The sequence below is a fragment of the Drosophila montana genome, unplaced genomic scaffold (genome assembly GCF_035044405.1).
Source record: "Drosophila montana isolate Dmon_TW-CO22-7 unplaced genomic scaffold, ASM3504440v1 contig_2626_1, whole genome shotgun sequence".
NCBI classification, from domain to species: domain Eukaryota; kingdom Metazoa; phylum Arthropoda; class Insecta; order Diptera; family Drosophilidae; genus Drosophila; species Drosophila montana.
In genome coordinates, this window is record NW_026997490.1 from 1353296 (window position 1) to 1368139 (window position 14844).

The window sequence follows — 14844 nt, forward strand, 5'->3', positions numbered from 1 at the left end:
TTATTTGTTTATGTAATAGCCATAAAAAATTATCCGAAAGCTATTAAGTTTTCTGGTTTGTGTTATGAGATGCTAATGTATGCGTATACTAATTGTCATGATCATATCTTTGAAATAATTGCGTTAATTAAAATATAATTATTTTTATTCTTAATATTTTCCAATAAAATATTCCGAATGACAAGTTGCTTGCACCAAAAACCAAAAATAACTTCTTTGAAATTCTGTTTGTATTTTAAATGCATGAAAAATCTTACCAGCAAGTTCGTTGCCTCAATCTTTTATTCAAGTTCGCTGCCTAAATCTTTTAGTCAAGTTCGTTGCCTAAGTCTTTTGTTTTTATTTTTTCAAATAAATTTGAAACCTATCTCAAAGTTCACTTCTTGAACAAAGTAAAAATAAGTTATGCTAGACTTAGTGATACCCATTTTTTAGATATTTTACAGGGTATAAAACAAGGGAGAGAAATCGCTAAGCGGCGTTCCTTTTTTTTTTTTCTTGTCTTCGATATTCGTTCGACATTCGTTTGTGATTCGTTTTGAGATGCGTTCGGTACCTACGTTTCGTTTGGGCTGGCTCTCATTAACATACTTAATTTGTTTCTAATTTATTCATAAATTTATATTTGTAGCACCCGCCCGGCTTGTGGTTTTTGTTTTTGGCCAGCGCTGATTTATGTACAGTCCGCTGATTAATGGCAGCCGACCTGCCCGGCTGGTAGCTGTTCCCCGTGTTAGCTTGTCCAACAGCCTGTGAATCAGTTGTTGGCCCTGTTAGCGCTTGCTCCCAACTAGGTGTTGTTACGCACATTAGGGCCAGGCCATTTGTATGGCTCGGCTTAAATGTAATTTGTGGGCATTACGTGATTTCTCGATGCCAGCTAGCAAACTAGAAAACCAAGTTAGGGTGCTCTAGTGGGGCGTAATCGACTAGGAGGTACCCTGTATCCATTTAAGAACTCTTTCTCTATGAAAACTTTAGGGTTTAAGTACGGCACCCAAATATATATATGTTCCCTTCTTCCCTTCTTTATCGGAGATATTTCCTTCTGCCTGTTACATATATTTGCACAAATTATACCATTTCTGCCCATTTTCAATGAGGTTATAAAAGAGAATCATAAAAATGGAGAGGGCATTTTTTTCTGTGTATATCACAAACACTTTGACGTCTGTGCTTGGTTTTATTAATGGAAATTCCGTGAATTCTGTTACATACATAAAATGCAAGGTCCGCTTTCGAATAATTTAGGAGCTTAGGACTACAGTTAACCAATTGGATTGTATGATAGCTGCTTGGCTAGCTGACCACATCGCCGCTGTGGCCATTCTGACGCAGCAGCTCCAGCTTCAGTTCGTGCTCGCGCGCCTTTAGCCGCAGCGCGGCTATCGACGAGGTGCGTCGATCCTCGGGCGGCGTGGCGGCACGTGTTGGCGGCGCCAGCTGCCGTTGCGGCGAATGCCCATGCCCGTGGGCCAAGGTCAAAGCGACGGGCGCCGTCTGTGTGGGCGAGCCGGCCGGCGGCGCCTGATGCGTCAGCGAGATGCCAACTAGCTGCTGTGGCGATAATTGGCCCGGCGGCGGCTGTGGCGCCCCCGGCGCCGACTGCGACAGCTGTGAGCTGGGCGAGTTGGGCGGCGAGGCCATCATATGATTATTAGGCGAATGCAGATCCGGTGAACCGACCAGCATGGGCGGCTTGGCGGCCAGCGAGGGCATGGGCGGCGCCCGGCCATGCGGCACAGCCGTCATATTGGCCAACAGCGATTGAAAGGAGCTCGACGGAGAATACATCGAAGCCATGCCCGGCGGCAGCATGTGCGGCGGTGCACTGCAAAAGGGGCAAACAAACATTTTGCTAAAATACCAAAAGCAAAAATAATCAACTGTCTGTCGCGCTTACCGCTGGAACTGATTGAAGTAGCCGGATGGTAACATTGGTGCCGCCGACAAGTGCGGATAGCGAAAGGCGGCCAAATTGGCGGGCGCATCGAATGGCTTGCGCAGCTGGAAGCCCAAATGGGTAAACGGATTGGGCGGCAGGGCCGAGCCCACCACTTGTTGCATGCTGGCGGCGCCGCTCGGCAGATACGGATTGTATGGATGTGACTGCGGTCCGACCTTCTCCTGCTTGCGCCACTTGGCGCGTCGATTCTGGAACCAGACCTACACGAGAAAAAGGGGAAGAGTTGGGACCGGAGTTGAGTTATGTGTTTAATACAGGCTACTGTGTCCTGCCACTGGCAGCCAATTAATGGGCGTGACTATTGAAAACGCCCATTTAATTAGTTTTTAACATAACAATCTGAATTCGTGTCGAGAACGGTGGCTGATTGCAGCCCCAGTCCAAGATCGAGTCCAAACTGAAGTTGGAAGCTGGAGCCGGAGCCGGAGCCTGAGTCCGTGTCCCTTTGGGGCCTTGACTGGCAATTACCGCTAGAATATGTATGTAAACAAATAATGTTGTTTAGCATGAGCGGTAATTAAAAAAAAAAACCAGATCAAAGCCAGGCCCCAACCGGATCAGCTCATAATGACTGGCACTAAGAAATTGGCAGCAAGATTTCCGCTTGCTCCAATCTATGGGGCTCTGGGCCAATGATGTCTAGAAGCGTTTTCATTAGGGACGACATGCTCCATTATTTTTCAATTTTCAACATTGTTAACTTTTGCTTAAAGCACGCTAATCGGACTGAACCACAATTGCTTGTACGTCGAGGGTGCTGGGCCTTTACCTGAATCCGCGCCTCGGTTAATCCAATTTTCATCGCCAGCTCTTCTCTGTAAAATAGAAGAAAAAAAATAGTTAAGCTTGAGTTGTAGAAAAAAAACTGTAAGGCGATATACCTTTTATACAGAAAAAAGATTGCATTTTTATTGCTGTGCTTGCAGTTAATGATCAAATTAATGAACAAATAATTAATGTATGCAATTATATAGAAATTACATTTTCATGTAAATTAGTTATTTATCGCACCGCAATCAATATTCAATGTTTTTTTCTTCTTCTAATTTACACCATTTCTGTCTAACGCCTCTCTTTGCGATTCTCATTGCAGCTAAACCGTCCGCGGACGCCGCTCTACTAGATTCTCATGTCAATCACTCGAGGTAAGTGTAAACAGAGATACTGTGATTTATTTGCTTAATTAATTGTGAAGCATTTAAACTGGTTGCATTAATGAAATGAAAACTCGACAAGTGCCCACAAAAACTTGCTCTAATTGTTGTTATTACAAATGTTTCGTTGTTGTTGCTTTTGTTGTTGTTGTTGGTTTTTTGTGCAAATCCAATTAGCGGCTGGTTGCAGTCAGTTCTGGTCGTTTGGTCGGTCCGTCAGAGGGGTGTTTCTAATTTATGGCAATTATTAATGCAGTTTTCTATATCTTGTTGCATTTCTGCATGTTAATTGAATTTACTTGTACCCTAGGGGATCTCAATTGACACCGATTTGAAAATCTATTCAGCGTAATTTGAGACTTCATGCTGCTCCAAATAGTTGGAACAGCTCACAGGGGGTCATATCATATCGTATAATTTTATGGCCGGATTTTCTTTCTTTTGCGGCCAGAGACCGACTATTAAATCGATTTATGCAAATTTCGTTTATTTTGTTATTATCTTTTGTCATTCGGTTTCTCACTCACCTCGTAAATACGTCGGGGTAATGGGTGCGCGAGAAGGCCTTCTCCAGCTCCTCCAGCTGAAAGCTGGTAAAGGTCGTTCTATAACGGCGCTGCTTGCGCTTCGGCGCATACTCATCCGCCTCGCAATCGCTGTTGGGATCCGAGATGGGACTGTTCGTGCCGCCGCTGGCGCCGCTGGGCACCGCACCAGTAGCTATGACCGAGGCGGATGCCACACCACGTTCGGCCACGGCATCCGGATGTGGGTGTGCTAGCTTGGCTTCTTGCGGTAGTTCCTCCAGCTTGACCTCCTCCGATATGCCCATAATCCAAGAGGCAGCGATTCGGCCGAGTTACCAGCGGGCAGCTGCTTAGAGGGGCAAACAAAATGCACAGCGAATTAGTCTCGCATTAGAAGCTCGTAATTCAATCATAACTAAACATGCAATTATCGTACACTTTATTACGCCAATTTCTATAATTTTCAATAGCCATGAAGGCTCCGAGTCGGCACTGAGGTTAGCTGTTGCGGTTGCGCTTTGCTTGTAGCTCAATAATTACACAAGACAACAAACAAAACAAATACTTGATATACTCGGAAGTCAGAGATATTTAACCAAGTTTCTATAGAAACTCGAGAGACTACTTGGACAGTCAAAAATCGGTTGAGATAAAAACGGTACAGAGAAAAAAACCTTTTTAGAATCAATTGCTAAAAGCTCTGAAAGTACATTATAGCTTTGAGTAAAATTAATTGCAGTGCGAGAAATTAAACTCTTCCAAAGCATAAAGCTCGACTTTGTTAAGCGCTAAAGCTCACTTAAAACTAAAGCTCGAATGAATAGCTTTGCTTTTAATTATTTTCCATGCAGGCACTTTAAAGCTTTAAGTTTACTTATAATAAATGAGTGAAAAATTGCCTTTTAAGTGATATGCACGACGTGTTTACAAAGCTTGTAAGCTTTAAGCATAACATAATATATTTTTGAAAAAGCTAGTTAGCTTACTTAAAGCTTAAAACGCAAAAGCTCACTGCAGCTTGAGTCAAGAATATATAAAGCCTAACAAGAGCTTAAAGCCAAACGTATGGCTTGCAAATTCGTTTGAAAACCAAAGCAAAGCTTTTATGTCAAAAAATTGTATTTACCAATCAAATTAAAGCTCAATAAATGCAAAAAGTTCGATTTCAAAAAGATGTTTTAAGACAATACTTCTCTCTTTATCAGCATATGTATGAGCTTTGTTATAAAGTTTCGATATTTTACTATCAATATATACATATTAACCTTTTTTGCTCCTAAAGCTTCAAAGCTTAAAGCTAAATGCCTATTTTAAAGCTATTCACTTTTAAATCAACAAGCCATAAAGCACACTTAAAGCTTAAAGCTCGATGGACTATGTAAGCTTTAAGACATCAAATTGCTCTCTCTAAACATGTTATTGAGCTTTTCAAAAAGTCCATCTTTTGTTAACTGTTATATAAGCAACATCTTCCTAAAACCCTGCTGCGCAGTGTTGCGGTCTGGCCGCGTGCCTTATGGCCATGGTCTGGGCCGCAGCAGCAGCTGCAGCTGCAGCGTACTCAATGCAAATCGATGGCATCGGCCATCTGCCTAGAGAGACAGCCGGAGTCGAGGCACAGCTGATCTTTCATCAACACGTTTCCACGAGCTGCGTTTATTTTGCTGGCCATTTCATGTGCAGATCGTTTGGAATTTTAATTAAATTGGGCGGCAACTTCATTTTCATCATCATCAGCGGCTGCAATGTAGCAACCGCAACCGGAGTTGCCCCCCCCCCCCCCTCTTCCCTCTTCCCCTTCCCGCTACCGCTCACCCGTTTCGACCGTGTTGACGTGTTCAGATCAAAACTGTATATTTGGTATCAGGTGCCAGTTGTTTGGGCCTGCTGTCAGTCAGCGAGCAACCTTTTCGGTAATTTTCCAACATTTTTGTTAATTTCATGTTTTGCTAATTAATATACAATGCGCTTTAATGACAATTAAGTAAATGGTTAGCTCCAAAATGTAAGCGTCACAATGCATTCCCTCTGCCAATGTCTCGAAGAAGTACTTCGAACTTGTCGTTTTATATGTTGCCTGCTTTTTGTTGCGATGGGCTGCCCATCGTTGCCATGCCGGGGGCTTCAATGGCTGCTTGATTGATGGCCCCGTCCCTAAGTTGGCGTTGTTGTCGTTGTCGTTGTCGTTGATGCTACCGTTGACATTTCGCCTCGGCCTGGCTGAATACATATATCAAAATTGTCCAAATACCTTGTTAAATGGCAAATTAGTGTGCTTCTGATTGATTTAGTTGCATTCTTGCGCCGAATGAAGTTGCAACCGCTTCTGCAGACGACAACATCATTAATGGGTAGCCGGCAAAGCGAGACAATGATCATCAGGAACTGTGTTGCCATGTCATTGACAGGGTAAAGGTACAAGTAAGGGCATTTTAACTATGTCGACGGCTTTGTTTAAGGCAGTGGAAAATTCTAATGTAGTATCCCAAGTCTCTTAAGTTGTGTTTCTTTTTCACATAATTTCAAAGCTATTGTACTAACTTTCGATTATACATTACTCTTTCGACTGTTTTTCATTAACTTTCAAAACAAAATTACAAAAATTGATATGGCAACACTGTAAAAGCTATCGATAGGCACAAAAGTTATCGAATCATTTGAAAACCGCAGTTTATCAGTTCACAACTTAACTCTTTTAATTATAGAGTGTGATCTTTATATAACAATAAAACCTTTATTTTTCTGCTAATTTTCCCACTTTCAAAAATATTGTACAATTGTATATTATATATGAGCTCTGTAAAACTGCCCATCTTTAACAACTTTGGATAGGCATAAAATCATTGAGCTCAGAGAAAAATAAAACACACAAAACTATATTTACTCTATGTGCCGATTATCGATAAGCACAGGGGTCATAAAAAGTTTTGTAACGCACAATTTATCGCTAGCATATTTGATCGTTTTTCTCAAAGCCATTATAAACTTTTGATATTCTCATTCATTATGAGACACAATTATATTTGTTTTTTACTATATGGCCTATCTAATTGAAGTATCGATAGACAATCGCACTTATCGAATGTTTACATAATTTATCGATAGGCGTTGTATTGTTCCTAATTATTATCGCTTGAGAATAACCTTAGTAAACTTTTGTATAGTCTAACTTGATAACGAATTATCGATAGACAATCGAACTAATCGAATGTTTACTGATTATATATCGATAGCCTATTTATCGTTTCTAATTATTATCGATTCACAATAAGCCTTCTAAACTTTTGAAATGAAACTTTTGAAATGCCTAATTTGATAACTCGTGAATAATAATTCTTTTACTACTGAAAATGTAAACAAGTAACGTTATATCGATAGGTACAGAATTTATCAAACTTAATGAATGTTTAATTCCATGTTTTACGTTTCAATGGCTTCAATTTGTTAGACATATATATATTAAATTAGCCTGCAGTATAATATAGTATATATCGGAATGGTATATGGTAGAGTATATATATCGATATATATCGTATGCTTCTTTAATTTCCCTTGTCATTCACTTTCCACTTCCTTATATTGTTTGAACCTTGTCAGAGCACTCGCTATTCGTTATTGCAATTGACTTTTTTCATGCCCGTAGTTGTTTTATTTGTTTGTTTTTTTTTTACACATCCGTCAGTTCATAACTCATTTCTCATCATTAATAACTTTTATGATGATTCGCACTGTCAGTTTTCAATGTTGTTAACAAATTCCGCGCATTGACAGCTGACAAACTTAATTTGTGTAAGACTCGGCTGCAAATTATTAAATTAGTTGTACGAATTGCAATTATGTTGAGGATGAAGGAGTGCCCCACCTACCCCATCTACCCCGCTGTGTTCCCACCTGTCTAATCTGAGATCATAAAAAAGCGCTGATTAATTCATTGCATGCGAACTGTGCTTCAACTGTGTAGCTACATTGTCCGTGTACAGTAGACACTCCAGCCTGACTGCCGCTCGCTCAAAAAATGCTGAAGTGCTCTCCGGATTCGTTCAGCTATGTGGAGAATGTGTGCCGTTTGACTTTGTTGTCGTACCGCCTTATAATTGTAAACGCGTTACGACTTTATTATTGCCACGGAGCAGGCCAGGAGCAGGAGCAGGAGCGGGAGCAGGAGTCAGTTGAACAAAGTGTTTGGGACTGTGATTGACGGTTGCGTTTGGCGGCGGTAATTAAAAAACTTTTGCAGTCAGCAACTGTCAACCCACTCGAACAACAGCAGGGGCAGCAGCAACAGCTCTTGGCCATGTTTTAAGCTATTTGGCTTTCATGGCTTTATTAACGAGAGCTTGGCCAGAACTAATCAAGTTAGCGCTGCGCTTGCTCTGTCCAATTGCAGATAGTGCGATTTTCCCGCTATGGTCAATTGGTCAGCAGCAGCAGCAACAGCTACCCGCGCTGTGAGGGGTTTGTCAGTAGAGGGGGAGGGGAAAGATCGTCGTGCTCAACTGTTTGACACACTGTGGCGACTGTCTCGCTTAGGGCTCACATGCTAATCAAGTCAAGCGCCAGTCTCAGGAGTCTCTGCAGTCTACAGTCTGCAGTCTTTCAGCCCCATTCACTCAGTCTGTCAGTCAGTCAGTCAGTCAGTCAGTCAGTCAGTCAGTCAGTCAGTCTGCAGCTGGTGCTTCTTCTTCTACGTGCTGGCCAGACTTGTTTGCGGTTGCTTGTTTCGTTTAGAGATAAGCTCCATTAGTGTCTGGAAATTATTTAAGAGCAACTCTTGCTGCCAACATTGTGAGAGCTGCGTGTGGGTTTCCAAGTTTTATATAAGCTGTTCATAAAGTGAAAAGAGCATATTGGTTTTTTGTAGTGCATATCTATATATTCTCTCATATTATACGTGGAACAAGTTTTCCTTTGCTCCAATTTTTATAATATCCATTTAAAGACATCAGCATAAGTTGAAAACTATAAGAGCTAGATATAATATATACAAATGAAGAATGTTTCACATTTTGGATACTTCCTTCCAGTTTCGCACAAAATTGGAAAAAACTGATTTAACCTAAAGCTGAAGCCTTGTTCTTTGCTATACACTAGATACTATATGCCATTATGCCATTATGCTCTATAAAATTCAGATGGGACTTGAAGCACCGAAGTTTCTCAAGAATGCACTTTCCATGAACAGTGCGGGGAGGCAGAGGGAAAAGGAAGAAACACAGGAGCTGCATAAAGTGCTTAGTTAAAAGAGGTAGGTCTTTAGCTTAGGGTATCTGCCAGTCGTGCACTCCCGCCTTGCTATACTTGTATTTGTTATTCTCGCTCCCGACAAGTGCAGAAATTAAGAAATTAATGCCTAATAACAAGCCGCATTATGTGTGTACTCTACAATGATGCGGTACAGCACAGTTGCTTAGGGTTGCCTCCCTCCAAACACTTCTGTCACGTCGATAAGCATCAATGTTTTGCTCTGTCCTTCCTTTAAGGTGACTCCTTTCCCCCTTTCCCCCTTGCTGCCTGCTGTGCTGCGCCATGTCGCTTGGTGTCGTTTTTATGGCTGCACTTTTGTGTTCGACACACGCTCCTCGGACGGCGGACTGCAACCGGGACTCGCATATTTCATTAAATGGAAACGGGCCCGGGCGAGCCGATCGGTTCAGGTAGAGCTGCCCAAACAGAAGCTCATTTCTGGCATTTTGTTAATGCGTCTGCCCGGCCTGGCCCGGCCTGGTCTCAGCTGCTTGGTATCTGCTGCAGCTTATTTATGGGTTTACATTAGGCTAAACCACTTTAGTCACACTTTGATGATCAGGCCAGCGCCCTCTCCCAAGCTTTTTGGGTGGCTCAAAGCAAAGCTCGTGCTCATCATAACGATATTGCTGTGTGGTCCCCCCTTCCACCCTCCCCCCTTCGAAAGTCCTCAATTGCAGTTGATGGATTTGAGCGTGGCATCGAGTGAACCCACCTGCTTTGTTGTCCACTCGATAAAGTCAATTATTAATTTGGTATAAGCGCAGACAAGCGACAATTTCGTGAGTCACCCGAAAAAATAAAAACACAAAATAACATAAAAATGATAGCGAGAGCAGAGACGGAGGCCTGCACCTGAGCTGCTGCTCGTGTTGGCGCCGGCTTTGGACGCGCCAGGTGCGATAAGACAGCATTCTTCTTGTGCCCCAGACGCCGGGCAGAGGGCGAGACTCGCCGTGCTATTTGGTACATTATGGCCCTCTAATGCACACACACACACAAACACACACACAACACACACACAGGCAGACAATTATAATTAGTTTATTCATATCCTGTGTCGAAGTCTCTCGGCAGCCTCATTTGTTGATGGGGCAATCTTAATTCAATTTACTGCCCATCAACGACAATCACAACGACTCACGATTACCCTAACCAAAAGAAACTTTTTGTGGGCAAGATTTTTTTAGCCCTGTTATTGTTTGTATTATTTTTATTTTCATTTATTTTTATTTATTATTCTTATTATTATTTATTATTATTATTAATTATCTATTATTTTATTTTATTTAATTTTTTAAGCCTTTTCCCGAAACTTTGCCCAATTGTCAATATCTGTTATCAGCTATTCTCCAAGGTATTTAAATGCCTACTCAATTATGTAAAAAGTTGCGACTTTTAAGAAGTTGATTTAAGGCATCGGTGTAGACAGACTTTATTTGCAATTCTTGGTCCTCCATGGTCACTTTAAGGGTACTCCACAGAAGACAGAAATCTATTTGCATCGTCTTTTCAGACCTTAGCCTGTCCTTAAGCACTTACTTCCACAAATTTTCATTTTCTGCCAATTAATGTCCTCCATGGTCACTTTAAGCTTGGTTTACTATAATAATATATGTTTTTTCTAATATTATTTCAACAGTTAAGCCTAGACTGAAGCATTCACCTTTCTCAACAGTCACATTCTGCTAATCCCTGTCCTCCATGGTCACTTTAAGCTAACTCAATTGCATTTAGAGAAGTATCTCTTAATACCCTTTCAAAAACATTAGCTAAGAACGCACACAAATCCATTTAATACAACAATTCTCTGTCCTCCATGGTCCCTTAAAGCTAGCTAAACTTTTTACAGAGAGCTGTCTTTTAACATAAGCTAAATTATATACCCAAATCCTCGCTTGGTCACTTTACATCTAAGTTACATTCGTAAAGGGTATTTGCAGTTCGTTGTGGCATTGAAAGGATTTTCTCCTCTTGTTTTTCTTTGCGCCTTGGCCACCCTAATGGCAGAGTTGTCGACGGTAGCCAAAGGTAGTCGCCGTTTCAGGCTCCAGTCACTCTGTGACTCAGGTCCCGGGACGTTCCGGGTAGCTGTTGATGTGGATGATGCGAGGCCAATTACTCATAAAATGCATGTTAAAAACGCTGACCAAGAAGGAGCTGGTGGCGGGAGAAACGGGAGGAGCGGGGGGCGGCGGCGTGAAGCTGTAGTCGAACAACTGTTGCTCGACGCCTGGCGCTGGCCTTCTGCTTTGTTGGCTAAGTTTAGTGAGGCTGGGACAGAGACTGTAGACGGGAGGCTGAGACAGAAAGCGAGAGACTTGGTGCATCCGTGTTTCTGCCCTTTGTCATTGTCTTGTACGCTTTGATAAGCGGACGGAGACGGACGCCGAGCAATTTGGGGACTGTGTCTGTGCTTGATATTTCATGTTCGCATGTTCCATTTGGGCCCGGACTTTTGGCTTTGGCTTTGGCTGGAATTAATGAACCATATGCACAGCTCTCAATGAGCTGGCCGGGTTCGAACCCTGGCGCCAGTTCTTATCGCGGCTCAAAGCTGAGAGCGTGGGTGTTGGGCCTAGTTTCTGCTGTACAGTGTAGTTCTAGTCTCCGTCTCTCTCTCTCTCTCGCTCTCTGACAAATTGGGAAATGTCTCGTGTAGCCAGCACGAAGAGGGAATAGATAACCAGGCATTGTATCTGTTAGATACGAACTGCAGCGAGACGCTATCTGTGGACAAGTTTTAATTGTGTGTTGGCCTAATTGAATTGGGCTGCAAATACCTCAATTGCTATTTTGGCGCGGAACATATTTTAATTTAGCCCCCAAAAAAGAAAGAAAGAACTATCTAATCGGATGCAAAGATCTTTGTGTGCACCCGATGCTACCTCATTGATAGGGCCGACAATTTGCGTCACAGTCTAAACGAAATTGACAAGTCACATGCGCATTATTATTAATTAAATCACAGCAAAATTATCGATTATCGCCAGGAAACCAAAACTCGTCAAATACTCTCCAAAAAAAAAGAAGAAGTAACAAGTAAGAGGTTCTATTCGGGAGCTCCCGACTAGGGGATACCCTGAACCCTCAATTTCAGACAGGTGATAAGTATAAAATCAAAGATACTATATATATATATACTATTCTAGAAGCTACATGTCAAGTTTGGTGGTTTTAGCTCTTATTATTTACCAAAATTGCTCAAAAACAGGATTTCGATATCGATTTGTATCGATTACTTGGAAACGGGGCAAGTTATCGAATATCGGAAACAAGCTCGATCTGCGCGGGCACTAGGAGGACCTACAGCCAATATTTTAAGTCTCTAGCTCATATAGGTTCCGAGATCCTTGCATTCATATATACGGACAGACGGACGGACAGACAGACGGACATGGCTAGATCGACTCGGCTGTTAATGCCGATCAAGAATATATATACTTTATGGGGTCGGAGATGCTTCCTTCTGCTTGTAACATACATTTGCACAAATACATTATACCCTGTTTTTCCATTTTCAATGGGTTGAGGGTATAAAAGCGGAAAGAAACGGAACCCACCCTTGAGCTGACGTTGATATGACTTGACTTATCTAAAACGTATTCGTACTCGTATTACTCGACTGACCCAAGCATATCTCAGCCTTTCGACTAGTTTTTTGACATGATTATCTCGTTGCGATAATTGCGGCCGGTTAATTTCATTTATTTTGTTGTTGGTTGTTGGTGTACGAGTGGAAATTTCATTGCTATTCGATTAGGCAAACATTTTGAAAACATCACAATGACAAAACGTGATTTATTTACCAACGACTCAGACGCTGACAATATTTTTGTACTCTTTAATGGTGTTTAATTAAAGCCAATCAGCGATAAGCCCATCGTCCTATCAGCATGTGGCATAGTCCGTAAATACCCAACTACGGTTAATCAAAATAAAAAAAAAAAACAAAACTGAAGACAAAAACGTATAATAATAATAATAATATTTTGTCGATTGCTTGGGCCAGTTAAGGCCTGTGCTCGTACATGGCGATACGATATGTCCAAGTGAATTAATCAAATTTAATGATATTTAATTTTCGTTTTCTTAGTCAAATTTTTTGGGAACGAAACGATTACCCGATTACTCGACTTGTGCAATATATGTTATATTATCGGATCGTTACGAAAACTAGGTTATTTTGTAAGACAAATATTGAATGTATGATGGTATCATAGCGAGCGAAGGGGAGATAGAGCGAGGGAGAGGGAGAAGGAGAGCATAGACTAAAGTAATTGTGATTATGAGAGATCTCACAGTTCTTATAAGAATATACCTTATTCCGATAACGATATTTCTGCTTAAAAGGAAGATTACAGTTGATTATAATGTGGGTTAAGGCTTTTGTGATATTTATATGTTATTTTCTTTGGAATAAGCGTGAGTTATGTGTATATAAATCAAGTAACCAATATAAGCTACGTATTTCCACAGCTAATAGAACTAAATGTTTATCCACAGCTTCCTTGGGAAATTTAATTACCCTGTTTTGGCAAGCGGGAACAACAAAGCTTCTTACTCCATGAAAAAATCGCTTCTATCATCTTTAAAGTTCTATGCTATACAACAATGAATTCGTCTTTCAACCGAATTGGAAAACTTCACTTGGAAAATGGGCCGGGTAAGTTTGACATTTCATTATCTTGTACTAGATATAAGTAGATGTGGGCTTTCCCGCTCTAGGTAAGCTGTGAATATGCTAATTTTCTATTCCCAAACAAGAAACTTACAACTTCATTTAAAAACTCGTTGGGTGGAAAATGGGTGAAAACTCAAATTAATTTATATACATTTTAATAATATATTGAGTATTATTATATTATATATATATTTTACCTTTGAGATATTGTTATTTTTTAATTTATATTTTTTAAAGTTATTTTCAAACTAATTTTGCGCTTAAAAGCGAATAACTTACCTTCTTCTTCTTCTTGTATTGACTGTAGCTGTAATGTAGAGTTGTGACTATGCTGTGATCTTTACTCGGTTATCGTTATCGTTATCGATATTGTTAGTTTCTTCTGGTTTTTTTTTTCGAGGAACTTTGGCGAAACACTCACAACCTGGAACACCTGCCGACGGTCTTTGCACAGAAGCCCTGTTTCAATTGTTGCCAAGTCAACAGCTACTCGAATAAATTGAATATTGCGCTTAGATCAGCACGTTATTTAGATCTACAATTTTGGTTATAGTTTTAGCACACACACACATATACACACGCACAACTGCGGATAAACGGCACATGAAACAGACTCGAGAGTCGAGCGCGACGACGACGGCTTTTGATGACCGGGCTCCGTCAGTGCCGCAAGCGAACTACACAAAGAGCAGGCGGCGGCTGGCAGCGAGGCCGGTACAAATTTCAAAATTTTCAGGTGGGCCGCAGACGCCAACAACCGGTTGTTTGGTTGTTTAGTTGTTGGAGAAGCTGCCGCCAGCTGCTGCTGCTGGACGGACCGTCAGTGTGCTGAAGCGAGAGAGCTCGATGCGATCGAGGCAGGCACGATCGCAATGAACGGATCGCGTTTGAGGCAGGTGTCGGGCCGGCAGGTGAGCAGCGCTCCGCCTCGCTCGCTCTCACTCTCCCTCTCTCTCTTTCTGTTTTGTTTGCTGCAGTGCGAGCGAGAGAGCGCATGCCGCCGCCAATCAGCATCGACCTATGAGCGCTCGAATAATGGCGGCTAACCGGCCCGCTGCCGGCGCTGTAAAGCTGTAAAGCTCTCTCTCTTTGCAGCCTTGCCTCTCGCTCGCTCTCGCTCTCACTCTCTGTGTATTCGCTCTCACATGTGTGTATGTGTGTGTGTGTGGAGTGGCACGTAATTGAATAAGCCTCGCACAAAGTGCAATAAATTTGATTAGCAAAATGGAAATTTATTTTCCCGACTTTTGTTTGCGTTTTCGCATGCGT

The 14844-nt window shown here is 41.7% G+C and overlaps 2 protein-coding genes across 3 annotated transcripts in view; one reads left to right on the forward strand and one right to left on the reverse strand.

Annotated features, from left to right (window-relative positions):
* Positions 1-1143: 1143 nt before the first annotated feature.
* Positions 1144-13990, reverse strand: al (aristaless). 2 transcript variants are annotated; one of them, XM_064683552.1, is made up of 5 exons: positions 13855-13990; positions 3648-3996; positions 2736-2781; positions 1904-2166; positions 1144-1831 (listed from the first exon to the last, which is right to left on the reverse strand). In XM_064683552.1, the coding sequence occupies exons 2-5, from the start codon at positions 3950-3952 to the stop codon at positions 1300-1302; spliced, it is 1146 nt and encodes a 381-aa protein (XP_064539622.1). In that variant the 5' UTR covers positions 3953-3996; positions 13855-13990; the 3' UTR covers positions 1144-1299. The 2 variants fall into 2 exon arrangements, with proteins under 2 accessions (XP_064539622.1, XP_064539621.1); XM_064683551.1 differs by lacking the exon at positions 13855-13990 and adding an exon at positions 4084-4241 and having other exon boundaries at positions 3648-3993.
* The window catches only part of LOC135429287 (coiled-coil domain-containing protein 170), a 41104-nt gene continuing 39744 nt past the window's right edge, over positions 13485-14844 (forward strand). Inside the window, 1 exon segment of the mRNA XM_064683553.1 lies at positions 13485-13557. Within this exon segment, the coding sequence (XP_064539623.1) occupies positions 13549-13557 (9 nt within the window). The 5' untranslated portion in view covers positions 13485-13548.

Bases quoted from the DNA above. Each gene is read 5' to 3' on its own strand.
- al (XM_064683552.1), bottom strand. From the start codon at position 3,952: ATGGGCATATCGGAGGAGGTCAAGCTGGAGGAACTACCGCAAGAAGCC. The intron at 2,167-2,735 runs GTAAAGGCCCAG...TTTCTCGTGTAG, and splicing joins TAACCGAGGCGCGGATTCAG to GTCTGGTTCCAGAATCGACG. The intron at 1,832-1,903 runs GTAAGCGCGACA...CCCCTTTTGCAG, and splicing joins TACTTCAATCAGTTCCAGCG to TGCACCGCCGCACATGCTGC.